Genomic DNA, 26,069 nt, shown 5'->3' with positions numbered 1-26,069 from the left:
TATGTCTCTCTGATGTGGAGAGAGAAAAGTCATTCTTCCCTGACCCAAGTCACAGAAAAAAACAGTATCATTTTAAAAGCCTAATTCCAGCCAGTATGACATAGGAATTTGTAATTTTCATGTTTCTATTTAAACATGAAATGTTTCAAATTTCCAACTGGCTTGTAGTTCACAAGTTGATGCATGACCTTTACTTGCTACAACTACCAGAAAAACAGCTCTGATGATGTTTTTCTGATCTTTCTGATGAACTTTCTGAATACGGTAGTTTAAAAACTAAAAAAAAGATCTAGCTGCAAACTACTAATGTATATTTTAATATCACTCTTTAATCCATAATAATTTATGAGAAAATTTTTAAACTTAAAAATTATATTAATAATGAGTAATCAGAAATGTCAACTTTTAATGTAGCTGTTTCTTCAAAAACTGAAGGGGGAATGTGGGGATGGTTAACGGATATAAAAAACACAAAGAATACGATCTAGTATTTGATAGCACAACAGGGTGACCATGCTCAATATATTTAATTGTACATTTTAAAATAACTAAGAGTATAATTGGATATTAGCATCACAAAGGGTAGATGCTTGAGATGATGGGATACCTCATTTACTCTAATGTGATTATGCATTGTATGCCTGTATCAAAATATCTCATATAACCCATAAACACCTACTATGTACCCATAAAAATTAAAAACTAAAAATAAAACTGAACAAGCACCTTGGGAAAATGCCGTACCCTTAAAGACAAGTCCATAATTTGAAACTGGGATTTCAATATTGTTTTATATGTTGGCTTTATATTAAATTTCAGCTATTTGAAAGTTACAAATCTTAGACAAAGCTTTTATTTAGTTTTGTCTTTATTTTTGTCTATTTTTCAAATGGGTATTTATAATTACATAAAAAGTTTACAGTATACTTTATGTCCAAATAGATAAAAGGTTTATCATACTCAATTTAAGTTTCATATGAGAATGGTCATTTGCATGCTTTATTCCTAAAATTCTTTTCACTGTCACATAGCAAAACATCAACACTTGATAAATTCAAATTATAAATATAACCTTACTGAATGTTACAAATTGGATGACATAGCTAAGTCTCTTCAAGTACACAGTAACAGTTCTACAGCCCATGGCATGGAGGATGAGAGTAAAGATTAGTAAGTACACTAATAAACTGAGGTCTTTAAAATTAAAACTAGTTTTCAGTTTTTGCTGCATTTAGTTACAAAAAACACTTGGTTACACAAGTGTACCTTAGGATTCTGAAAAACAACAAAAAGCTTTTGATATAGTAGTCCCTCTTGACAAGAAACTAGACGCACTCGGTATCGACGAAAAGTATACGAAATGACACAGGTGTAAGCCTAGACACTGCTGGTAGTTATCACGCTGGAGGCAAATACTATACAGTGCACATTTGCAACCTAATTTTGCTTCAGCATCCCCAGAGACTTCGAAAATATTTCTTTGGGTAGGTTGCAAAACAGTGCTTCCTCTTTTATTCTCATCACCCCCATTACGATACAAAGCAACAGACAAGAAAATCAAACAGCCAACTATAAGGGCTTAAACACACACACAAAGCATCTTTTTCTAGCTCCCGAATCGGTATTTATCCCACCTGTTTGTAAATCCATAATTCCACAATAACACAAACTGCCTGCTGAAAGAAAGGAGGGAAGAAGAGAAAAACAAAGAAAGAGGAAAAAGAAAGAAAAGAAATAAAGAGAAAGAAAGGCAAATTAATGCTTTGGAGTCATTACTCTTCCACCTAGGCATGGGGGGAGGGGGATGGTACAAAAACAATGGATATTGAGGGGCTGGGGGAAAAAATCGTCTTGCCCCGAAGCCTCTTGTGTTATAAGCCTGGGGGAGTCGGGGGAGAGTGAGACTACTTTTCCTCTCTCCCTAAAAGCTGTGCTATCACGGGGAGAGGTTGCCATCCGGCATGTTCTCCGAGGCGGTCTCGAAGGGCTACAACTCGCTTCGCCAGGCAACACACCCAGAGCCGATCCAGCACTCTTCACTCAAAGGGTTTTCAGGGAGAGGAGAACGGGAAAGCAAGGTGGGCTCTAGGGAGGGGGCGCGAAGAGACCCCACCCTGTATGACCGCCGCTGCGCCCGGGCCCTCGCCAACGATTTACACGACTTGGGCGCCCTGCGGACTGGGCCCGGGGCCCCCGGGAACCGAGAAGAGCGAGACTGTCCGCCGGGCGCCCCCGGCCCGCGCCCTCGCGCCGGCTCGCCCTCGCCCAGGCGCTGTCCTGGCCGCCCGCCGCCGCCGCAGGCCCGGCCCCGGCCGCTGTCAGACCCGACCGCCTTCCTCTCCGCGCCAAGCTGCGGGCTCCCACGCGAGCAGGCTCCGAGGGACCCGCACTCCCGGAGACAGCACCCAGGAAAGCGGCGGCGGCGGCGCCTCCCAGGGCCCCGGCCCCTCGGGCCTCGCCCCGGCGTTGCCGGCTCGCGCCTGTCAGGGCGCGCGGGGCCTCCCCCTACCGACAGCCAGCCCGACAGCCCGACGGACAGGAAGGCAGGCAGGAAGAACCGACCAACAGACACCCTCCGCCTCATCGGCCCCGGGTTACCGTCAGGAGCCCCGACTCCGCCATCCTCCTCGCTCGCCCTGCTTCCTCCTCTTCCTCCTCCTCCTCCTAAGAAGCGACGCTGCCCAACCGCCGCCCCCCGCCCGCCCCTCCCCCACTCGCCCCGCCCCACCCGCCCCTCCACTACTCTCGCTCCAGCCTCCCCGCCCCACCCCTCCGGCGTGGGCCCGTCACTCGCTAGGCAAGAAAAATGGGCGGAGCCGGGGCAAGCGAAGCTGCCCAATCAGAGAAGGGCAGTGACGCCTGCTTCTCTCTCTCTCCGCCCTTTTCCTTTCCTCAGTTCCTCTACGCCGTCTCCCGCCCACTGGGCGCCGCTGGCTAGCCCGGCTACAGAGTAAGCCTCCTGCAGGGTAGAGTGACAACTCTCCGATCGGAAGTTACTGTTGAAGCTAAGGCGGCCATAACTGATAATGGCAACAGGAGTTTCCTGGCTTCCTGTTTCCAGGGTGACGTAGATTTTTTTCCTTCGCCAGTCTCACCGTTACCCGGGGCAACAGCTGAGCCGTCTGGGAAGGGATGCATCTGTAAGTAAGCCCAAAGAGGTACCGTGGGTGACCAGACATCCCATGTTAGACAAGTTAATTCATACTCTGGACTACACGTCCAGTTTCCCGGCCCTTATTTTACTGAGACATCTGGTCACATACGTAGATGGACTATAGTTTAGGGCTCCGAAAATCCCTCTCCTGCCCGGAAGTTGCATTTGGCACTTCCGAATAGGGTCATGGCGGAAGGGGGTAAATAGCCTCGCCGCCCGTGCCCTAGGGAATGCCCATTCTTGACCTCAGTTGCAAAGTGAGGTGAGTCCTTGGGCCCCAACCAGTGGGCCGGACCCGAGCCGGACGGTCCCTGTGGGACGGAGCGCTGAAATGGAGAGCGGGGCTCAGGGCCCCTTCCGTTAGAAGCTGCTTTTCTTTCCGGGCTGGCCTAGCGGCGGCCCGCCCTCCCTCCGCCCCCCTGAGGCTCCCTGTGGGGTGAGGCAGCGCTACAGGCCGCCCTAGCCCAGCCAGAGCCAGCCTGGCTGGGAGGGCCCCAGCGGGGAATGGGCGCGGACCTCGGGCGGAGCTCCTAACTCCGGCAAAATGGAGCTCCTGACCACGCCTCCGCAAGTTCCTATTAAGTACTTTCACTCTCTGGCCTTTAGAGGGAAGAGAATTCGGGAACTTGAGAAAATAATTTTCCACCTTCAGCTATAAAAGAAAAAGATGAGCCCCTACAATCAGGGCAAGACCTCTATCTTTTTCCCCTGCCACCTGCCTTCTCATTCTGAGTTTTCCCCCCTTTCCGCGTTTGTCCTTTGAGTCTTTGTAAGCTTTGACTGCGGTTCTTGTGGTGGGATATACTATGCTAATCCTGCAGGTCTACAGATTCTTAACGTGTTGAATATTTTTGAAAATACTGTATTGCTTTAATATGGCCCTTTACAAAGTTATCATACATTATCTTGTAGTTTCTTCTGTATGCTTGAGTCAAGAACTCTCAGTCATCTTGGTAATACCGGGTTGGATGCTTAAAGCTGCAGCAAAAAGACCAGAACTTTCAGGTAAAATTGAAAATTGTTAATATCCAGCCAGTCAACAAAACCTACCTTCTCGACTTAATTTCTACTTCCCTGGTACTTACACGCCAGCCAAAATGAACTATTCTTGTTTCTTGGCGGTTAATTACTGAAATCTGTTGTAGCACTCACCTTTTGTGATTCTGTCTGATTCTGTTATTCGTGGAGATGTGTTTCCAGATTCTCCCCAGCAGAAAGTAATTCCTCTGAGTTTAGCATTTTTTGCACGTCTTTTATGACAATCAGTATGTTATATATATATATAATAGCCGCTTATGTTTTTAACTTCACTACCATGTCTGCACCTAAATAGAATGGTTTGTATCAGATTCGTCTTCCTGTCATTTTCGCCCTGCACATGATACTAGTTTGGTAAATACTTACTGAAAGTTTGAATATCTCGGGTGTCTCTTGGATGCCCAAGACAGTTCCAGCCAAGTTTTAGAGATCTTCAATTTATCAGAAATTCAGCTGAGCGCCTGCTACTCAGCCTTTTTTTACGTTTCCCCTGTAAAGTCTTTCTGACATGATTTTTTTCCCCAGTGTTTTATTATGAAAGTGTTCATATATTTAAAAGTTGAAAGAATTAAATAATTTAATGAATATTCATATACCCGTCATCTAGATGCAGCAGTTAACATTTTGCCATATTTTTTTCATTCCTCCTCATTTTTTCATTGTTGTAAAAAGTTGCAGACACTTATTGTTAGGCAGACACCCTTAAGACTTTGAGCATGAATTTCCTGAGAATTTTGAAGTTCTCTAGCAAAACACAATATCATTATTACAGCTGTTTTGTAATGTTTAAAATCTAGCCCAAGTGCTAATTTTCCTAATTTACCCAGGAATATCCTTTATACCTTCTCCTTCCCATTCTTGCAAAAAAAAGAAATCAGGATCCAGTCAAAATTTTTCTTCAGCTTTAATGTAGTGGAGTTCCCCCATCTTTTTCCCCCTGTGACATTGGCATTTTGAAGAGTTCAAGCCAGGAGTCTTTTTGGAAATGAGCCCCCCTTTTTTCTTCTTGTAAACCAGAAATTAGTCTAGAGGCTTAAGTTGAACATTTTTTTTTTTTTGCAAGGATATGTCACAGTGTTCATACTTTTCCAGTCATGACTAAGCCTTCTCAAACGCCAAGTATACGCACCTTTTCCATGATTTGCTGGTTAAATCCATCTCACTTCTCAGCATGCTTACCCCTCTCCGGTGTCCTACAAAGAGAAGGGTAGCATTTAATCATGTGTGTATAGAGTATGTGTTAGTGCCTTGGGTTGGCAACATAGACTGACTACCTTTAATAAAGTGTTGCTGCTACTTTGCCTATTCTTGGAGCTGATGCAATGTATTTCTGCAGTAAAGTGTACTGATGTCAGCATAGTTTATGAGTTTCAACTCCTGGCACCCTGCAGACATTGTTGAAAGATGTGTGGGCCCTGCTATTCAAATACAGATGAATCTTGATGTTATCAAAGCAAATACCAAGGCAACTGTTGGCCATCTGGTCACATTCCAATTTAGGCATTGTTATTTTTCTCACTGAAATTCTCATGCAAGTCTTAATTGGTCCTGGTGTTTTTGTGATAGCTTTTTGGTAGCATTAAGCAGAGCCTATTAAAAATTACAAAATCAAGATTATACTTAACACTTAGTACATTAGATACATCCTCTGTCTAATGGATAGATAAGTGTTTGTGGAATTTACTTCATAATCACAAAAGGAAAATTCTCAAGACTGCCAACCTCATATACTCCTAGCCTAGACTTATATTTGATCATGAAAGATAAGTGAAAGGAAAAAACTGCACATAAGGGAGCGGAAGAAAATGCTCTGGGAGGACAGAATCTCTTAGATTGGTATAGAATGTTTTTAGCCATCATATTGAAAATTACGTAATGCGTTCCGTTAGTTGCTTCCTTTGTGTAGAAGGGAATTTGCTTGTGTGGGAATATTCCAGATTTAAGTGAGGCAAAATAATATACCAATTAAGATCACAGGTTTTAGCATCAGACCTGGGTTTCAGGAATAAGACTATTCAATAACTGGATGACCTTGGACAGTCTACTCACTCTATTATCTATTAAACGGCGCCTTGCCAGGTGTGGCTCACACCTATAATCCCAGCACTTTGGGATGCTGAGGCAGGTGTATCACTTGAAGCCTGGAGTTTGAGACCAGCCTGGCCAACATGGCAAAACCCTGTCTCTACTAAAAATGCAGAAATTGGCCGGGTTTGGTCTCACACACCTGTAGTCCCAGCTACTCAAGAGGCTGAGGCATCAGAAACGCTTGAGCTTGGGAGGCAGAGGTTGCAGCGAGCCAAGATCACGGCACTGCACTCCAGCCTGGGCAACAGAGCAAGACCCTGTCTCGAAAAAGAAAAAAATAAGTAACATTTTTTAAAAAGAGCCTTAAGGCCGGGCGCGGTGGCTCAAGCCTGTAATCCCAGCACTTTGGGAGGCCGAGGCGGGTGGATCACGAGGTCAGGAGATCGAGACCATCCTGGCTAACATGGTGAAACCCCGTCTCTACTAAAAATACAAAAAACTAGCCGGGCGTGGTGGTGGGCGCCTGTAGTCCCAGCTACTCGGGAGGCTGAGGCAGGAGAATGGCGTGAACCTGGGAGGCGGAGCTTGCAGTGAGCCGAGATCGCGCCACTGCACTCCAGCCTGGGCGACAGAGCGAGACTCCGTCTCAAAAAAAAAAAAAAAAAAAAGAGCCTTAAAACCGTTAGGGATTGTTGTACAGAATTAATTCAAATATATATAAAGTGCTTTACCTCAGTCTATATAGCACATGGAGTGCAGTCAGTGTATGGTAGTTAATAACTTCTAAAGCAGTCCATTTAGGGGACGTATTGAATTCGGGCACATATTGACATTGACTATTTAGTGAGTGAAGGAATGAATCTATGGCAGTAGTTCTCTTAAGTTTAATGTGGGGGACTTGATTAAAAGTTAGGGTCCAGCTGCCATGGATCATGCCTGTAATCCTAACAATTTGGGAAGCTCAGGTGGGCAGATCACTTGAGCCCAGGAGTTTGAGACCACCCTGTCTCAAAAAATACAAAATATTAGCCGGGCAGGGTGGCATGTGCCTGTAGTCACAGCTACTTGGGAGGCTGAGGCTGGAGGATCACTTGAGCCCAGAAGGTCAAGGCTGTGGTGAGCCATGATCACATGACTGCACTCTAACCTGAGCAACAGAGTGAGATCCTGTCTAAAAAAAAAAGAAAGAAAAAGTATTCTGATTCAGCAATTCTGATTTCTGGAGAGCTCCAGAAAAATCTGTATTTTTAATAATTGTACAGGGAGTTTTGATGCAGATGATTTGGGGACTGGGCTTTGAGAAGCACTCTGTAGAGTATCAAACAACTTTTCTCTTTCCTTGCACACTGTTGAAATAGCTAACTAAATATCTCAGGTGTGAGCAAATACTTTTTTAAAAGGTTAATAGCTAACATTTTTAGGACCACTGTCTAGTATTGAATTTTGAAATAGGAAGGGTTATTAGAAAAAGACATTTTACGTGAGTAGGATGTATCATTACTAACTTAATAGTAGTGTCTGCTACCGGATTTTCCCAGAGCCAGTGGCATCATCCAAGTTCACCCAAGAAGAATTCCCGTTCTTAGGCCTAGGCACATTTCAGAAGCTAGACACCACACATTTTATTCACATGAGCTTGAATTAATTAGCTAAATCAAACATGTTGGAACATTTTTCTACCAGCAGATGCCAGATAGCAAAACAGTAGAATCTACTGTAGTCTCCAGTATATGACATATGATGTTACTTGGCATCTCCAGATAAACATTATCAATCCAAATTAAGCATTCTGCTAGCATGTGGGCAGTTGCTTGAGTGAGTATTACTACTTTATGTTTGCTGAAAAATGCATTCTTTCTAGGCTCCCCTTTTCACCTTTTTCTTATATTTACATTCAGAAATCTAGTATGTTTTTGAAAATTCACCTATCAGTTAACCACAAGTCTTGGATAAGACAAAAGATAAAAATTTTGTCACCACCCCTACTCAGCACCCCCACAGTAGGCAGGTTGAATTTACTTTAAGGAACCCAACTTAATAAATATTCACAGAAGAAAAATATTCTTTACATAAAGTATCCTTTACAGTCCATGGCCATGATTGCTCCTGACTACTCCTTCAGTTTCCAGAGATTGTATTTTTGTATCTCAATGCCCATTAATAAAATTAGCTTGGCATATGTTCACAGTGGCTCTGTGTTTTACTGTAGTTGCAAAGTCAAATGCATACAATGGATGGGCAAGTAGTAAGAGGAAACAATAGGCAGTAGGAAGGACTGGAGAATTCCAGAGCATGTGCTTACCTAAGTGAAGCATCACTTCCCAGCCCTAGCCAAATTTTGCCATATTGAAATGTGGGCTTGATGTTGCCAGATTTGTCAAGTGGAGCTAAAATTTGGATTTTTCGTGAAATTTCCTGATTTTTAAACATCGGCTCAAATACTTTTTAAATACCTGTAAACCAACAAAATATTTAAGTGGATAGCATCCAGGGTTACCAGTTTATGACATGTATGTTTCTTAACATAAAAACGTAAGTGGTGCTTTTGTTGAGAATCTCAAAATGCTATAGAAATTTTTTCTTTTTGCCATATGTCAACTGCATTTACTTCTGTAGGTTAGGCGACAAGTCACTGTCATCTCCATCAAAAATTCAAGATAGATTATTTTATACAACAAGCCTCTGTTCCCTTGATTATAATTTTAAAGGTTTTAACCTTTGCTGCCCTTTTGAAAGTTTGTTCATATTTTCTCAACTTTGAGTTCTATTATGAAATAGGTTTGCTTTATTATCATACTTTTTAAAACATTTAAGAACACAATTTGGCAGCACATAGTGCTTCAAAAGTAAGTGAAACAGGTTTTTAAAGAAAAGCACCTCTAAATAGATCATGCTGTCTTGTACCATGATATTTATGAAGATTCAAAGATTTTTAGAGACAGAAGATACCGTATGGTAATCTAGAACAAGCCCTTTATTATAGCAATATGAAAATTAGTCCTGGAATAATAAATGTCATACTGTATTTCTAAGGACTTTTACATCCACTTATCACTTGAACCTTACAACCCAGGACAGATAATAAACATATTTTGTATGAGAAAATCAAACCTCTAGTTAGCTAAGAAATGTATTCAAGGTCACACAGCTAGTTAGCAGCTATGACCAGAGTACAACCATGTACCCCATTCAAAGTATAAATGTGAAATAGAGTACAACTAGTTAGCACCAGAAAGCAACCCTGTACTTCATTTAAAATATAAAGGTGAAATAGATTGATTAGAAAAAAATGACAGACTCTAGTATAAGCTTCTGTTTTATTTAAGTCACACATTGGATTTTACTGTCATAGTATTTAAAACACATGGAATCCTAGGGTATGCTCAAGCATTCTATTTCTAACTTTAAAACTGGGGTCTTGTACAATAAGCATAAGCTGATAAGTTTAGATACATTAATACAGGGAAAAAGGAATTACAATGAAGATGTAGTGACAAGTGAGAAGTAGTAGGCATATATTATGGAGAATAAACACATAGACCCATGGAATGGCTCCTTGGGGCTCCCAGCAAAGATCAAATACTAGATTAAGGAGATTTAGTGTGGGGAGGACAGTTTTAAAAACATCCAAATCCCATCCTGAACATTTTTAGAAACCAAGACTTGACTTTGTCATCCACAATATGTTTTCATTTTGATGTTTCTGATCCATATGTACACGTTGTGAGTAATCAGGAATTGGAGTTTGAATTTTAGTAATTTAGTCTCCTTCTCTGTCTGTCCCCTGTGTGGCCACAGCTTACATTTTCCAGATGGCTAGATGAAGATAGGTGCAGTGTAAAGCTAATTGCCCTCTTCAGCTATTCAACCCAGGATCAGTATCTTCTCATATGAGCTGTGATATAAGCTGTCATATAATTTGTGATATGATGAAGATAATTTAAAAATGCAAAATTTGTAAGCTTTTAAAGTGTTGTATATTTCTAATTAAGCTTGGGATTTGAAAGTTTCAGTGACATAGTGTTTAAATAATATATAATGCTGTAAACAAAATCTAGAGTCAAAAACCAGTTTTTTTCCCTAAGAGATTTATTTCAGAAAGCATCAAACATGACAACTGGAATGCTAAATCCTCAAATTAAGAAGACAAAAAAAAAAGAAAAGCTACATGTTGGTTAGAGCCATATATTGGTCTGACTGTGGCACAGCTCCCCTAAACTAAGGAGGAAGAAATGTGCTTTAGTCAATATGCTGCACTTACTTTTTCATCTACCTCATTCCTGAGATTTACTGTTTGCCTCATATTTTATTTTCACCGTCCTTTGTAAGGGTTATTAGTGTCTTCAAAATTTCCCATTTCAGTAGAAATTTAAGATTGTATGTTACTTCAGCCTTTGTTGGCTTCTGCACACCATAGTCTACGATTATCTCTCCACCGTCTTCTTAAATGTTGATATTCCTTCAGTGAAGCACCATACTAAACCTGCAGGGGACCTCCCTGTCAGTCCTACAGATGCAGCATAGAGAAAACTGAAAAGAGACCTTGCCTTTGAGTAAGGCAGACCCGAGTTCAAATCCCATTTCTTCACTTGTCAACTATATGATGTTGGACAAGATAACTTTTCTTAAACCTTGTTTTAGTCTGTTAAATTTCATCGTATATATGTGTACCCAATATATAATTTTACCCATGTGCCCGTTCACCTCCCGCTGCAGTTGGGAGATGCAGTGGGAAGTGGATGGGCACATAGGTAATTCGATTATAAAATCACCCGTTATGGTGATAAAAGTTATTTTCAAAATTACTGCAGAAAATTCCTTAAAAATATCTACTTAGTTGAAATACATGCGTGACTTCATACTAAACACTGTGTTGCTATTGTTATTCTTAAGCAAACTAAAATTTAAGAGCCACTAAGCTAACTAAAGAAAAGAAGCTAAGGTAAATGTCTTGACATTTAAACGATTCTGCCTTTCATGTAACTCTTAAGAGTATAGGTATTGAGAGAAGAGGTGGAGAATTCTAAAATATTTTTGCTTGCCCATAGGGTTTTCATCATGCTTTTTTAGTAACAAGCCTCTATAACTAATACATGTTAATAAGCTTATTTTTTCTGAAAATGTAATTTTATGCCAACATTATAATGGTACAGTATGGTGAGAATTGCTGACATTCATTGAGCTCTCATGCAGGGTTTGGTCTGATGGCTTTATATGAATTATATCTTTAATGCACCAGCCATCTCAAGTTGATGCCATTGTAAGCTTTATCTTGCAGTTGAAACAAAGGCTTAGAAAATCAAGTAATTTGTTTAAGCGACTAATCTGACTTCAGCTGCTTCTTTCAACCACCATATTATACTCTTGTCTCTTTTTACCATCACCCCACCACTCACCATCTTGCCATATCTTTCTTGAATGATTATATCCACCTCTGTAGCTTGCACTACTGTACAGTTGACTCTGGGCCTCCAGTCCTTTTTACCTTCCTCTTGGACTTCCACACTCTGTGAATCTAAACCGAACTCATGGTCTTTACTCTTCCTTCTTAACCTTCTCCTCTGTGTTTCCAATATTAATTAATACGGGTATATCCACAATCATGTTAGCTCACTTTAGTCGTCCGTGGTCATTTCATTATCACCCACTGGCGGTGGGGGGTGGGAAGGTGGAGGATGTTTGAATCTCAACTTCTTGTACCCTTAATTACCTCATATCTTCTCCTCTTAGTGTCTGTTATCACTGCTTTAATTCATACTTTCATCATCTTACCTAAACAATTACAGCTTCCTTACTAATCTTTCCTCTAGTGTCTCTTCTCATTTTTCCTTCATTTTGTCTAGAATATGTGTTTCCAAAACATGAATCATGTCACATAACTGCTTAGAACCATCCAATTAGCTCCCTTCTGACTATAGGATACAAAGTCCAAATTCAGCATTGCAGACTGAGTGTGAACTGGCCTCTACCTGGTCACTCCCACCACAATACCTGTTGCACACTGTACATGCACTGCACTCTAGCCATGTCCCCCAACAGAACACTTATTTTTTTAATGCTTCTTCATTTGAACATATTGTTCACTTTGTCTATAACATCTACCCTTTGCTATACATCTCCTTCTCTGCCTAGTAAACCCCCATTCAACTTTCTGGGACTAGCGCCAATGTCATGTTTAATGATTCTTTTTCAGAGACCACCCATTGTCCCCTATCCTTGGCCAAGTTTTTAGTAGTTTTCATTTCTTAAGGCACAATAGGCATGCTTTTATTAAAGTACATTGTATTCAATTATAATTACTTATTTACGTGTGTCTCATTCCCTACCTCACCTCCACCAAAGAAAGGAACTGGTTCTTACCTACTCTGTCTCCCTCACTTAGCTACGGCTGGTACATCATAGACATTTAGTATGTTTGTTGAAAGAAAAAATCTGTTCGTATAGGCACTTTATCATTCCAAATTCTTTTCACGTTACATTTGTTAGTTTTCTACTCTGAAAGAGTAATGCTTTTGTTGTCACCTAAAACAATGACATTCTCATGTTTATCACTCTAGTCTTTACTGTCCAGTGTTTATTTCCAAATAGAATACAAGGTACAGCATTAATTTGGCCTATCAACTCATAATTTCTGTCCACTGTAGAGATTTATACTTTCTTGAACAAAGAACTAGGAGCTAGGCTCTTTTCCCAAATATGTAATAGGTATGCAGGGAAGATCTTCGTGAAGGATTCTATCTTTTTCTAAGACTTTCATTTGTAGGTCTCCTGCAAGTCTACAACATTTAAGTTCAAGAGATGACGTAAGAGCCAACCTTTTCTGGCCGGGCACAGTGGCTCATGCCTTTAATCCCAGCACTTTGGGAGGCTGAGGTGGGTGGATCACGAGGTCAGGAGATCAAGACCAGCCTGGCCAACGTAGTGAAGCACCGTCTCTACTAAAAATACAAAAATTAGCTGGGTGTAGTGGCGCATGCCTGTAATCCCAGCTACTCGGGAGGCTGAGGCTGGAGAATCGCTTGAACCTAGGAGGTGGGGGTTGCAGTGAGCCGAGATTGCACGACTGCACTCCAACCTGGTGCCCGAGCAAGACTCTGTCTCAAAAAAAAAAAAAAAAGGCCAACCTTTTCATAACAAAATTATATAAATTTTAGTCTTTACAGTTTGAAGGGTCCTGCTGTTGATTGCTTTTGTTTCTATGAAGATACTTGCCTAATGGAAAATCTATTGAGTGTATCATTGTTTTGCTGGCTTGAGTTAACCACCACCCTATCATGGCTTTTACTTAAATCACTGCTTCATATACTTCCCTTTGCCTATTGGACACTTGTTCTGAAAAGTCTCATAAGCATATCTGAGTCATTAGATTCCAGAGTTGAACTCTTGTCTTTCCCTAGCTTTATGATTTCACAGTGTAGCTAGTTGCTCAATTGAAGCACCCATTTTTCACCTGCACCTAAACTATTTGAAATACCCCTGTAATTGTCCTCCTGAATACATTTAAATCTGTTCAGGTCATTCTCATTCTTAAAATATTTCAGTGGTTCTCCTTATTTCCTTCAAAATCAATTTGACTGCAGTTTGGTTTGGGTTTGTTTCCAGACAGGTTGCTCATAACTTTTTTTTTTTTTATAGCATTCCTTGCCTCTCCCATAATGCACCATGTGCTTTGTGTTGCCCATCTTCATGCCTCTCCACAAACTGTTGTTACCTGCACCTAAAGTTCCTCCCCCACCATTTGTACCTGACACAGTTTCTCCCTATTCTGTGTTCCCATGGCATTTTTACAAATACTTCTAAGTATAGAACTTATATTGCATTATGCTTCTTCGCTTATGTGCCTATTTCTTCTCCCTCCACCCCCATCCTTCAGGATCCTCAAGCCTAGAGACTGCCTTAGTAAATCTGACGCTGAATTAAAATTTCAATATAAGACGACTTGCCATTTGAATACTTCAATTTTGTTCTTAACCTTTTCTTAGTAATGGATGTTCATGTAATAGAAAGTAGAAATAAGGCCCATAAATAACCATTAGTTAGCATTTTGGCACAAAATATTGTACTTGTGTCACTAGAAACCCCCATATCAGAATATACTTGTGATAGGAGAAAAAGATGTCATTTTGCCAACTCTACAAGTCTTTTGCAAGATTTTATCTTTTCATATTTAAATAATTCCTTTTTAAAAAAACAGGTTTGTCCAGGATGGTCTAAACTTTTCACTTAACAGAGAAAAAAGTCATTCTTCACTTGATTTTAATAAATGTTACATTCAAAAGAAATACAGTTTTTACTAATTTCAAAATTAGTTATTTGTAAATACTGGTATTTTCCTTAAATGTGCGTCTTACTACATATGCCATATTGAAAGCGACATTGCCCTAGGAATACAAAGTGTGTTCTAGGCAATACTGGTCCCATAATTGCACTTTTAAAGAATTCCAGAATCACATAACTTTAGGAAACAATATATACTCAATTCTCCTGTTTGAAATGTATCACATACTTTAGCATATTAAAGTTTCTAAAGAGTCCTGCTATTAAAAAGAAAGTTTAACTTTTTTCCTTCCCAGGGCTTCTCAAATTTAATACTATGGAATCTTCTCAGAAAGTCCGTAAACATCTCAAAGAACAACGTGGTTATTGTATTGATCATCAGTCTATATACCAGGATATGCATATCCCTCAAGATGCCTGAAGACAATCGGAGGGGTATACAAGCAAGCGAGGTTAAGAACAATCAATTTTCTGATCCTAAACTTTTATATGTGATGTCTGCTGATAATGCATTCCCTGAGAAAATGGACCTGTGGATAAACCATCATGCTTCATCTCATTTCCTGTCTCCCCTTTCACCATTTTTCTTACTTTTTTTTTTTTTTTTTTTTTTTTTCTTGAGACAAGCTCTTACTCTCACCTAAGCTAGAATGCAGTGGCGTGATCATATCTCAGTGCAACCTAAAACTCGGGCTCAAGCAGTACCCTCACCTCAGCCTCCCAAGTAGCTGAGACTAACAGGCACACTCCATCATGCCCGGCTAACTTTTTTTTTAAATTTTTTGTAGAGATGAGGTCTTGCTTTGTTGTCCAGGCTGGTCTTGAACTCCTGGGCTTAAGCAATCCTCCCACTTTGGCCTTCCAAAGTGCTGGGATTCCAGATGCGAGCCACCGTACCAGTCCCACAATTATTTTTCTAAGAATGTATGAAGGAAAGGCATCTCTCTAGCCTGGTAGAATCTTACTATGACAAAATGCTCAAGGGAATAAACATCTCTTAGGAGCTAAACACAGAGACAAGGAAACATTGGTAACTCTAGTAAGAAAGACTAAGGGCTTTGCTAATTATTAAGTAGTGCTTTTGCAAGTCAAGAGACTGTTCTCAGCTTTCAGCAATACTGAAGGAATACCTAATTGAGTAGTCTGCTAGTCATTTAAAATTATTTCTTGATGATAGGTCACTACATGATTGTTAGCATATAACTTAGGTTCAAAGATTGAAAAAAATTTTCCCATTCTCAGTGTTTACATCTACAAAAATGAAGAATAGGGTCGGGCACGGTGGCTCACACCTGTAATCCCAGCACTTTGGGAGGTCAAGGGAGGGCGGATCACTTGAGGTCAGAAGTTCGAGACCAGCCTGGCCAACATGATGAAACCCCGTCTCTACTGAAAATACAAAAATTAGCCGGGTATGGTGGCACGCACCTGTAATCCCAACTACTCAAGAGTCTGAAGCAGGAGAATCACTTGAACCCAGGTGGCAGAGGTTGCAGTGAGCCGAGATCTTGCCACTGCACCCCAGCCTGGGCAACAGAGCAAGATTCCATCTCAAAAAAAAAAAAAAGAACAACAACAGAATTGTAGCAATAAGTAAATTTTCAGCCATGTATATACATGAACTAATTGAGAAAATAAAGCTATGTTCTTATTAACATACATGGCCAATAACTTTATTTTTATGTTCAACAATTGCTTTATCAATGTGTAATGCATTTTGACCAATTTCGCACCAATTGTAATAACTGAATCCAAAATATTTTAAAGTTTATAAACATTTTTGTAGCAAAGAAGTATGATAGGATGATCATTAAAATATCAGGCATGAGGCCGGGCGCAGTGGCTTACACCTGTAATCCCAGCACTTCGGGAGGCCGTGGCAGGTGGATCACAAGGTCAGGAGATCAAGACCATCCTGGCTAACACGGTGAAACCCCGCCTCTACTAGAAATACAAAAAACAAATTAGCCGGGCGTGGTGGTGGGTACCTGTAGTCCCAGCTACTCAGGAGGCTGAGGCAGGAGAATGGCGTGAACCCGGGAGGCAGAGCCTGCAGTGAGCCGAGATCGCGCCACCGCACTCCAGCCTGGGCAACAGAGCGAGACTCCATCTCAAAAAAAAAAAAAAAAGGGCATGAAAATATGTTGCACTAGAATAAAGTGGGTTGGAAATAGAGGTCCAGGAAGAAAAAAAGATGATATAAAACTTCTAACTTAAAAATTAGCTTCTTTTTATTAATGGATGATGGTAGCTATCAAATTGCTGTTACGTTTAGATTATATTGGATGTTTTTAAAAGACTGAGGTAACAGTTATTTTTAAATATGCTGGAAATTATATGCTTTATAATTTAAATTTATGATAATAAATTTAAGTATCAGTGTATGAAGTGATGCCTAGTTTTCCCAAATCTCTTTGGGAGTATGCAAGTAGAAAATTTGAAGACCACTGATAATATATTCTCCAGGTTCAGAAGGAAACTTCAGTGATCTAGTCTGGTCTCACACCCAGTATTTAGTTTGGTTATCCAGCTAAATCACACCAGGGATTTTTTTTTTTTTTTTTTTGAGACGGAGTCTCACTCTGTCGCCCAGGCTGGAGTGCAGGGGCACAATCTCGGCTCACTGCAAGCTCCACCTCCCGGGTTCACGCCATTCTCCTGCCTCAGCCTCCCGAGTAGCTGGGACTACAGGTACCCGCCACCACACCCAGCAAATTTTTTGTATTTTTGGTAGAGACAGGGTTTCACCGTGTTAGCCAGGATGGTCTCGATCTCCTGACCTCATGATCCGCCTGCCTCGGCCTCCCAAAGTGCTGGGATTACAGGTGTGAGCCACCGCGCCCAGCCCCCGCACCAGGGATTTTTAACTTGCCAAATGTGTATGATTGATTTGAAGGCAATAATCCATCCTAGACATGCCTTTTAACTCTCACTCCTACAGCAGAGTAAAATATTTCATAACAAAGATTTGGTTTTCCTTCAAGTTTTTCAGCATTAATTTTAGACATCCAGCCCAAATAGCTACAACAGGTTTGCATACCTTATTATGATTTTGGAATGCACTGTTCATCAAAACTATTATCTCTGGGAGAAATTACAAACTTTAGAATCTACGTAAGTAAAGGAAGCAGCAGATTATTTTCCATTTACCTAGACCAAGGCCTTCAAAAAATTATGAATTGACACTGTATTCTGTGAGCATTGTAAGTTTGGTTCTATTAATGTAAGAAAAATTTCATTTTCTGTAATTTAATGTTTTCTCTTAAAATATGCCTTGACAATCTGCATCATTTTTTAATTTGGCATAGTATTCCGTTCTATGGATGTTCCATGATTTATTTAACCTTTGATCTGCTGGTGAACATTTAGTTAGCTTTATCTATTGCTGAACATTTTGCTATTCAACACGATGCTTTAATGAACATTCTTTTTTACACTTGTGTTGTTTCTTTACAGCCAATTACCATGTCAAAGAAAATATGCATATTTAGTTTTAGTAGATACAGTACTGCAAAATCCCTCTAAAAAAGCTTAACAGTGCTAATTTCCCTATACCGTCCCTACCTGTGGATACTATCAGACTTTTAACTTTTTGCTGTTTAAAAAGACATTACACATGCACTAATACACACAAAAGCAGTCTTTGTTTAAATGTCACGTTCTTAATGAGGTCATCATAATTTTCCTCTTAACATTGAACCACCACCCCCCTCAGCATTCCTTAATCCCCTTTACACTATTTTCTGTAGACCTTCTGGCATGCTGTTGTTTCTCTCTTCTTACTCTAGACTGTAGGCTCCAAAAAGGCAAAGTTTTGAGTTTTTGTCCTGTTCATTATGAACAATGCTTGGCATATGATTTAAAAAACTCGCATATTTATTGAATTAAATGGCCATGGCAGTTGTAGAATACACGTGAATTTCAGCCATAGCTGTTATGTTTCTCCTTTGGCCCATCTGTCCCTGGTTTAAATACATCTCACCTGACAAGAAAGTTCTCTTAAAAGTAGCCACAACTGCTTGGAGTGCATTACTCTAAGAAAATCACCCATGTCTGGCTATTAGCAGGCCATGTGAGAGAAGGAAATACTGTCTGTATAGCAACATGTAGTCAACAATAGGCTGCATATACAACAGTGGTTCTATAAGATTATAATGAAGCTGAAAAATTCCTGTTGCCTAATGATGTCATACCCGTTGTAATGCTCATGATATTATGGCAGAACACTTTACTTTTTCTATGTTGATACACAAATACTTACCATTGTGTTACAATTGCCTACTGTATTCAGTACAGTAACATGTACACATTTATAGCCTAGGCCCAGTAGACTGTACCATATAGCCTAGATTTATGTTAGGCTATACCATCTAGATTTGTGTAAGTACACTCTTAGGATGTTTGCACCATGACAGAACCACCTAATGATGCATTTCTCAGAACATATCCCATCATTAAGAAATACATGACTGTACTCCTTCCTACTCTGGACTCCCAGGGCAGTTGATTATCAAAGTAGAGCCCAGCCAGTGCTGGCCATCCAACCACCACCTTGCTTATTTTAGCCCTTCCCTTCCTGTTTCTTTCCTGCCAATGCCTAAGGGGGCCTAGAAACAAGAACCAACCCTATTAAAACAGACATTCTATCCAGGCAAGTGACTGGCACTGATCTGCCCCACACTAGGCACAACCTACTCCCTACCATCCCTTTGGCTCCACACCATTTACAGTAACAATGGCACCTTAGTCAAACAGAGAACTGAGGTTTGGTAGAGCACCAAGTTTCATTGTTTTTGTCAGGTCAGATTTTGGATGTGAAAAAGGTATCAGACTAAGAGAAAACAAAGGATAGTGACAATTCAGAGTAGCTGGAGTTGCTTACGCTATATAACAGCTAAGAGTTGTTCATCTACCACTTTAGCATTTTGGTGATACATATAAAACTCCTTAGCTCCTATGTATTTCCTTCACATTTATCAACATCTATAATGTCCTCCCTTTCAGTGGCATATCATGTCAGGTTTGCTTCAAATAAGGAAACGTGATCATAATGAATATTTTCACTGTGATATATTTAATGGAGAGGCTAGGTGGTATTTTTGATACTTTAATTCAAGGCTAATCAGGGGGTCTGCAATGCTAGTAACCTTCATCCTAACCTGGAGGGAAAAAAAAAAAAAAGGCAGTGATCACTAGGTACCACTGGCAGGCCTAAAAATAAAAGAATATTGTAGGAGAAGCTGTGCAGGCTAAGGAAATTGTATATTTATTTACTTCACATTCCATTTAGTGATGAGTTGCTTTATTCTTGGTCCATTACTTATTTCATCATCTCTCCCAGCTAGAGCAGTATAGGGGTAAAGTTTGATGACAGAGTTCTGGAAAGCAGATAGAGGTTTTCAGGAACTTAGACGTTCCAGAATAAGAATCTGAGCAAGAGAGAGGAAGAGACTTGAATACAGAGTAGGAAGCTTTTATTAGGAATGTCAAAGTAGTGGAGCGGGAATAACAAAGACCAGAAGAAGCTTCACTTGATTATAATTAATTTGCAGTGGTTGGTAAAGGCAGGCACCAAGCCAGATTCACCACTTTATAAATAATAAATCTGCGGGGGTGATGTGAAAGATGCATGGTAAGGTTGCATCAGCAAGGTGAATCACTTGAGTGGGTGGGACCGTCTAGAAAAGCATCTGTGTTTGGAAAGGGATCATTCTACAGCTTAGTCCAGAACACCTTGAACACAGCATAGCAGAATCTTGGCTGTAATACTTGGAGCAAATGTCACTGGCAAAAATGGCATATATGCTGGGATGTTCATAAGAAATACTCATAGTTAAGTACTGCTGGTCCTTTCGCATATAGAATCTCAGTATTAGAGGAAAATAGTAAACTGAAACTCTACCTTATTTCTGTTCTTTACAAGCCAGTTTCACCTATTGTATTACTTCATTATCAATTGCAGCTGTGTAGCCAGTGAGCCATAGGATTCTTTTTGTTAGGCACAAAGTAGAAACCAGCTGTTGAGACAAGTAGGAATCTTATGTTAGCCTGCCAGTTCCTCCTTTTCCTACCTACCTGCCTCACCCCCCGTCTCAAATGGTGGTCATGTTTTTTGTCACTCACCATTCAGGGGAGATGCTATCAATGAACCATGCTGGCTACACACAAATGCCTTTTCCTCAGATGATATTAATCATCTTTGCCTTAAAAACTGAAGCTCTTCCAAGTTTTCACTATGAGAGAAAAAAAAAAATTGCAACACCTAGCCTTGTAGTTAACACCACAACTGAATAATGGAAGTTGACATTTACAGTAACAATGGCACCTTAGTCAAACAGAGAACTGAGGTTTGGTAGAGCACCAAGTTTCATTGTTTTTGTCAGGTCAGATTTGGATGTGAAAAAGGTATCAGACTAAGATACCTTAGTATGTGATACCTAGTAAGACACTAAGATACCTAGTAATGTTTACGTGAACTATCCCAAGGTCACAGGAAATTAATGGCAATATTATACAAGGTTAGGGTAGTTCACTTTCTATAGGAATTTGGATTTTACTTCTTAAACTACAACGGAAATGTCTCAGGCAATCTGCTTTGGGAATTTATTCTTGAATAATACTGATTTCTCATTGAAGGAAAAAATACTGTATCCAACAACTCAGATATGGCAGAATTGAAGTCAATGTTCCGGGAAGTTCTTCCAAAACAAGGTATGTACATCACAAATATTGAAGTCATTATTATAGGGACTAAACAAGTGATAGGCAGTGTCACATAGGAGGCTTAACAGCTAAACATCTATAGCTATTGTGTTCCGTATTATCCCATTTACTGTCTACTTTTACTATATGCTTTTTCATGATATCCAGTAAAACAAATAAAACATTGTTTCTTATACCTAAAATTGCCAATTAGCTAATTAATTCCTAAAATTGCTAATTACAATATGAATTTTTTTTTTAAAGAAACAGGTTCTCACTGTGTCACCCAGGCTTGGGTACAGTTGGCACAATCATAGCTCACTGCAGCCTTGAACTACTGGGCTCCTGCCCTAGCCTACTGATATGCTAGTACTAGCCAGGCATGGTAGCACATGCCTGGCTAATTTGTTTTTATTTTTGTAGAGACGGGATCTCAATGTGTTGCCTAGGCTGGTCTCAAACAATCCAACCCCTTTGGCATCCCAAAGTGCTGGGATTACAGGTATGAGCTACCATGCCCGGCTCAATATGAAACTTCAATGAAAGAAATAATGGAATTTACTGTAATGTTAAATAAGGTCTGAAAGTGGAAAAAGAGAAACCTAAAGCAACAGTAAGAAAAGCCAAAGGTTTAAACATTCAGTTATTTGAATATTTGTTAAATATCATACTTTGCTATATTTTTTGCACTATGTATATATATTCTGCCAAATCTTATTTTAAAATTAAACTTCTGACACAAAAAGTTGTGTCTTATGGTAGCATAGCTTGGGTAGAAAGCTCAAAACTTGTCTTCCTCAGAAACACCCTAGTAGTAAGAAATGCTGCTTAGAGTGACAATGATCTTTCTGGTCCCACAGCAAAACTCAGTTTAGGTACAAGAGTTTTTCACTGACAACAGATTAATTTTTTAGACCTTCATTCTAGCTGCAAATCTAACTACCAAACAACTGGGTTATCTTTCTTGAATTAATTCTTATTTCTTCTTAAACTTAGGGCCATTGTTTGTGGAAGATATAACCACAATGGTGCTGTGTAAACCCAAACTTTTACCCTTAAAATCTCTGACTCTGGAAAAACTAGAGAAAATGCATCAAGCAGCACAGAATACAATTCGCCAACAAGAAATGGCAGAAAAGGATCAACGGCAAATAACCCACTGAATAACTGAGCACTTTAGGGAACAACCTACATTATCTACTATTTAACAATAACTAGAAAATATGCTTCTGTGTGCTGAAAGTAGTATGTGTTAATACTATCAATAAAATTGAGAGTATTCATATAAATACAAAAATATCCAAGATTGATGAAATTTGTATTATGAATATAAACACTGGTTTGTATTGAACATAAACAGTTGAACTATGAACCAAGTTTTATGGGGTTTAAAAGTCATGTTTTTAGAATTGCAAATTACATTATTTGTTCACCATTGCTATTGCTATCTTTTATAGGTAACTTGCTTGGGATCTCTTATAGATAACATTCTTGGGCACAAGGGACTAAATACAACTTTTATAGACAGAGGATCTTTATGTTTATTAAATCTGAAGATACATTCCAATCTTGCATAAAGTGTTCAATGAGCTTTTACATTACATAAAAAACAAAATTTTTAAACCAATTTTATGTGCTGTGTCACGTTTAATGCTATCTTGTGTGACCAGATCCTACCAGTAATAACAAAACTGTCTTAAACCTCTTTTTTTTTTTAAGACAGAGTTTCGCTCTTGTTGCCCAAACAAGTGCAATGGCACCATGTCAGCTCACTGCAACCTCCGCCTCCTAGGTTCAAGCTATTCTCCTGCCACAGCCTCCCAAGTAGCTGGGACTACAGGCATGCACCACCACGCCTGGCTAATTTTGTATTTTTAGTAGAGATGGGGTTTCTCCATGTTGGTCAGGCTGGTCACAAATTCGCAACCTCAGGTGATCTGCTCACCTCGGCCTCCCAAAGTGCTGGAATTACAGGCGTGAGCCACCACGCCCCAGCCCTTAAATCTCATTTTTAAGAAACCCTCACCTATTCTGTGGGCAGCTAACTTTTAATTACATTAATTTTAAGGACTTGAGAATAAAATGACTGCATTTATCATCCAAGTGTCAAACAATAAAAAACCTAAAAATGGTAACTATATTTATATAAGCCGAGGAAGTATGGGCTTGGATAAAACCCATGAGGTAAATATGAACATTAAACTTGGTTTTAATTCTAACGGACTGTATCTAAACCTGTAATTAGTATACTCCTAACAGTACCCTCATAAATTCTGAATATAATTCTTGTTTGCTACAGTCAATATTTGGCAGTTTAAATTAGCATAGACCTTGAGGCCTTGCTGAGTTATTAGGCTATGTAAAAGAGGTTAAAAATGTGATAATTCTGTGTTACTAATTGGTAATATTTTCTCATACATTGGGTAAATGTCAAGCTTTGGGTCTTTGGAGTATAACTTTTTGTAACACTAGCCATTATTTGGTAACAGAATTTAAGGATGATGGAATGATGGAAGGTATAACATATTTCTAAAACTTAATTAAGCTCTAGGTCAGATAACAATGGAGTAAAGTGATACCTGCATTTTTTTCCCCAGTGTAATCTTAATTTACTATTGTACTTTTCAGTTGAAATTTTGTAGGGAAAAAGTTTTCAAGGAACACTAAGATTAATACATTCACTAGGTTCAAATATGCTTCCTTATGAGATTTAAACTTTACTGTGTGAAATTAAAGTTTAAGAGACCTAAAATAATGTACTCCCAATAAAGAATCAACACTGCTTCACATGTTTTATTTTGGTGTACATTCTTCTAGAACCAGGTTCATTTTTCCAGTTTTGTAGAAAAATAGATGTTCCAGCCACAATTTACTTAACTGTCTAGTCTTTTAAGACCAATCAGTATGTTCCCTGGAAAGATGAATAAGTCTCATGACTAATTTTTAAAAAATTCTTTAAGACAAAGAAACAACTTTCTTTTTTTACTCCCAAAGCACAGTATCTCAACAGCAGCAGCCAACATGGGGTTTTAGCAGCTTAACTTTACCCCCTAAATAAAGCTTTGTATAAACCAGTGATTTTACTACAAAAAACACTGTCCTTGAAAGAAAGGAGTGGCAGTCAGACATCAATGCAAAACTTGGAATGATTAGGTCATAAACATGGCACTTACAAAAGGTAGCTTATTAGAATATTCCACTTAAGAAGAGGTTACTTTTCTGTCCCTCCTTTGCCCCCTCGAAAAACAAAAAAAAAAAAAAAAAGAAAAAACATTTCCTTTAAAAATTCCCCTTAAATGTAGGTTTATAAAATGTCAGAAATGCCTTGTACCCAAAACAAGTGCTTAAAAAAAAAAACTTGTGCTAACAACTCTTACAATTCAGATATATATTTTTAAAACATCTAAGACTGCAAGAGTTCTTATATTCAGTAGCTCTCTGGTTTAAGACGACCTCCATCTCCTTCGCTTACAAAACGCTTTCTGCCCCTGTAATGAAGAAAAAAAACAAAGACATGAAAACAGATACAGATTCTGACTATAGTCAACAAAAAAAATTAAAAACTTGGTATTTTTTTGTTACGTGTTAGCTTTTAAAGGGTTTTCCATTTAAAAAAAAAAAAAAAAGCATGCCTCTAATTCCTTTGGAAAAGACTCCCTACTATGTATCTTACCATAAAACATCAATATCAAATCTGAGTTTTTGTTTTAGTAAGTTCACTATCCAAACAGTCATATTTTAAAAAAGTTGACTCAAACTAAAGCATTTTATTTAGAAATTTAAATTTATTTCTAATTATTATTTGTAAGCTTAACAGTGAGCCAAATAGGAAACACTAACATAATTCAGAATTATGCAAACTGGAGCTGTGGAACCTATCAAAATATCCATGTTTGACAATTAAAAAAAATAAAAAGTTTTATCAACTGTAGAAAAGCCATAACTTGAATGTGGAAAAAAGAAATCAGAATCATAGCCTATGCCCCATGTTGGGATTTGTGCTTTGTCAAACTCAAGAAGCCCAGCTCTATAACGTAACCACACTCTAGCTAGTGGCAATAGCCCAGAAGGAACAGCTGGCCAGTGGCCTAAAGCAGTAAGTGGGAAATAGAAGTTGGGCAACATTAGCCCTTACTCTCTGACCCCAGGCCAACAGGCACAAGCATGCAAAACCACACACAAATGTGCACCTCACCCAAATAGGCTAAAAGATAAAGGACCCAAGTCAAAGCTATATGGTATGTATACACAGAAAGTTTATTGCCTCACATGACCCTTGAGAATAAAGCCACACAGAAACATTCAGACTTTCAAACAGAAGCTGAAAAACTTTCAAAAAGTCAATGCCAGGGTACTGGCCCCTTTTCATATCAAGTCTAAGTGGAAAACAGCTACATCATCTTGAACATAAAGGCTTCAGACTACGTATTGAGACCAAGGTAGGGAATGAAGAAGCAGTCAATAATAATAAGGCCTGCCAAAGTTCAGAGTTTTTACTAATGTATACCACTTGGCACATCCATACATAAATCCTGTCATCACCAAACTAATGTCTATATTTCCAAATATTTCTAGTAAAGCTATTAAACTATCTTTCATCACTTTCTTTTCCCTCTCTTTTAATGGCTTCTAAAATTCTAAAGCAAAAGCCCCTACTAGGAAATATTTTTCTGAGTTTTAATTCTTACAATGCACTTAAATAAAAATATCAAAGCTTAAGAAATTTTCCAGATAAAAAATTGTAAGAACTTAAGATTATATAAAACTGACCCACACAAGCAGTAAGTTTGGCTATTACTAAACATTTATATTATTACATTATAAGCTTCATTATTAGCTTTAACAACAACAAAAAACTTAGCAACTCCTT

The 26,069-nt window shown here is 39.1% G+C and overlaps 3 protein-coding genes across 10 annotated transcripts in view; 1 reads left to right on the top strand and 2 right to left on the bottom strand.

Moving 5' to 3' along the window:
- SHOC2 (SHOC2, leucine rich repeat scaffold protein) overlaps positions 1–2,955 on the bottom strand; it is a 91,006-nt gene extending 88,051 nt beyond the window's left edge. The window contains exon 1 of one of the 2 annotated variants that reach the window (XM_025397747.1): positions 2,599–2,955. The gene's annotated coding sequence lies outside the window, so the exon portion shown is untranslated. The remainder of the gene's footprint in view (positions 1–2,598) is intronic. The other variant, XM_025397748.1, reaches the window with a different exon arrangement.
- On the top strand, positions 2,895–23,986 carry BBIP1 (BBSome interacting protein 1). 4 transcript variants are annotated; one of them, XM_025397753.1, is made up of 4 exons: positions 2,895–3,140; positions 4,067–4,159; positions 21,134–21,208; positions 22,196–23,986. In XM_025397753.1, the coding sequence occupies exons 2-4, from the start codon at positions 4,123–4,125 to the stop codon at positions 22,360–22,362; spliced, it is 279 nt and encodes a 92-aa protein (XP_025253538.1). In that variant the 5' UTR covers positions 2,895–3,140; positions 4,067–4,122; the 3' UTR covers positions 22,363–23,986. The 4 variants fall into 4 exon arrangements, with proteins under 4 accessions (XP_025253538.1, XP_025253540.1, XP_025253541.1 ...); XM_025397754.1 differs by lacking the exon at positions 2,895–3,140 and adding an exon at positions 3,325–3,416 and having other exon boundaries at positions 22,196–22,826; XM_025397755.1 differs by lacking the exon at positions 4,067–4,159.
- Positions 22,730–26,069, bottom strand: part of PDCD4 (programmed cell death 4) — a 29,204-nt gene continuing 25,864 nt past the window's right edge. For 3 of the 4 annotated variants that reach the window (XM_025397751.1, XM_025397749.1, XM_025397752.1), the window contains one exon: positions 22,730–24,687. In XM_025397751.1, coding sequence (XP_025253536.1) covers positions 24,627–24,687 — 61 coding nt within the window. In that variant the 3' untranslated portion in view covers positions 22,730–24,626. The remainder of the gene's footprint in view (positions 24,688–26,069) is intronic. The other variant, XM_025397750.1, reaches the window with a different exon arrangement.

This window comes from Theropithecus gelada, chromosome 9, assembly GCF_003255815.1.
Source record: "Theropithecus gelada isolate Dixy chromosome 9, Tgel_1.0, whole genome shotgun sequence".
Lineage (NCBI taxonomy): Eukaryota > Metazoa > Chordata > Mammalia > Primates > Cercopithecidae > Theropithecus > Theropithecus gelada.
Note: the sequence above shows the minus strand (reverse complement) of the source record. Positions and strands in the feature narration are given on the sequence as shown.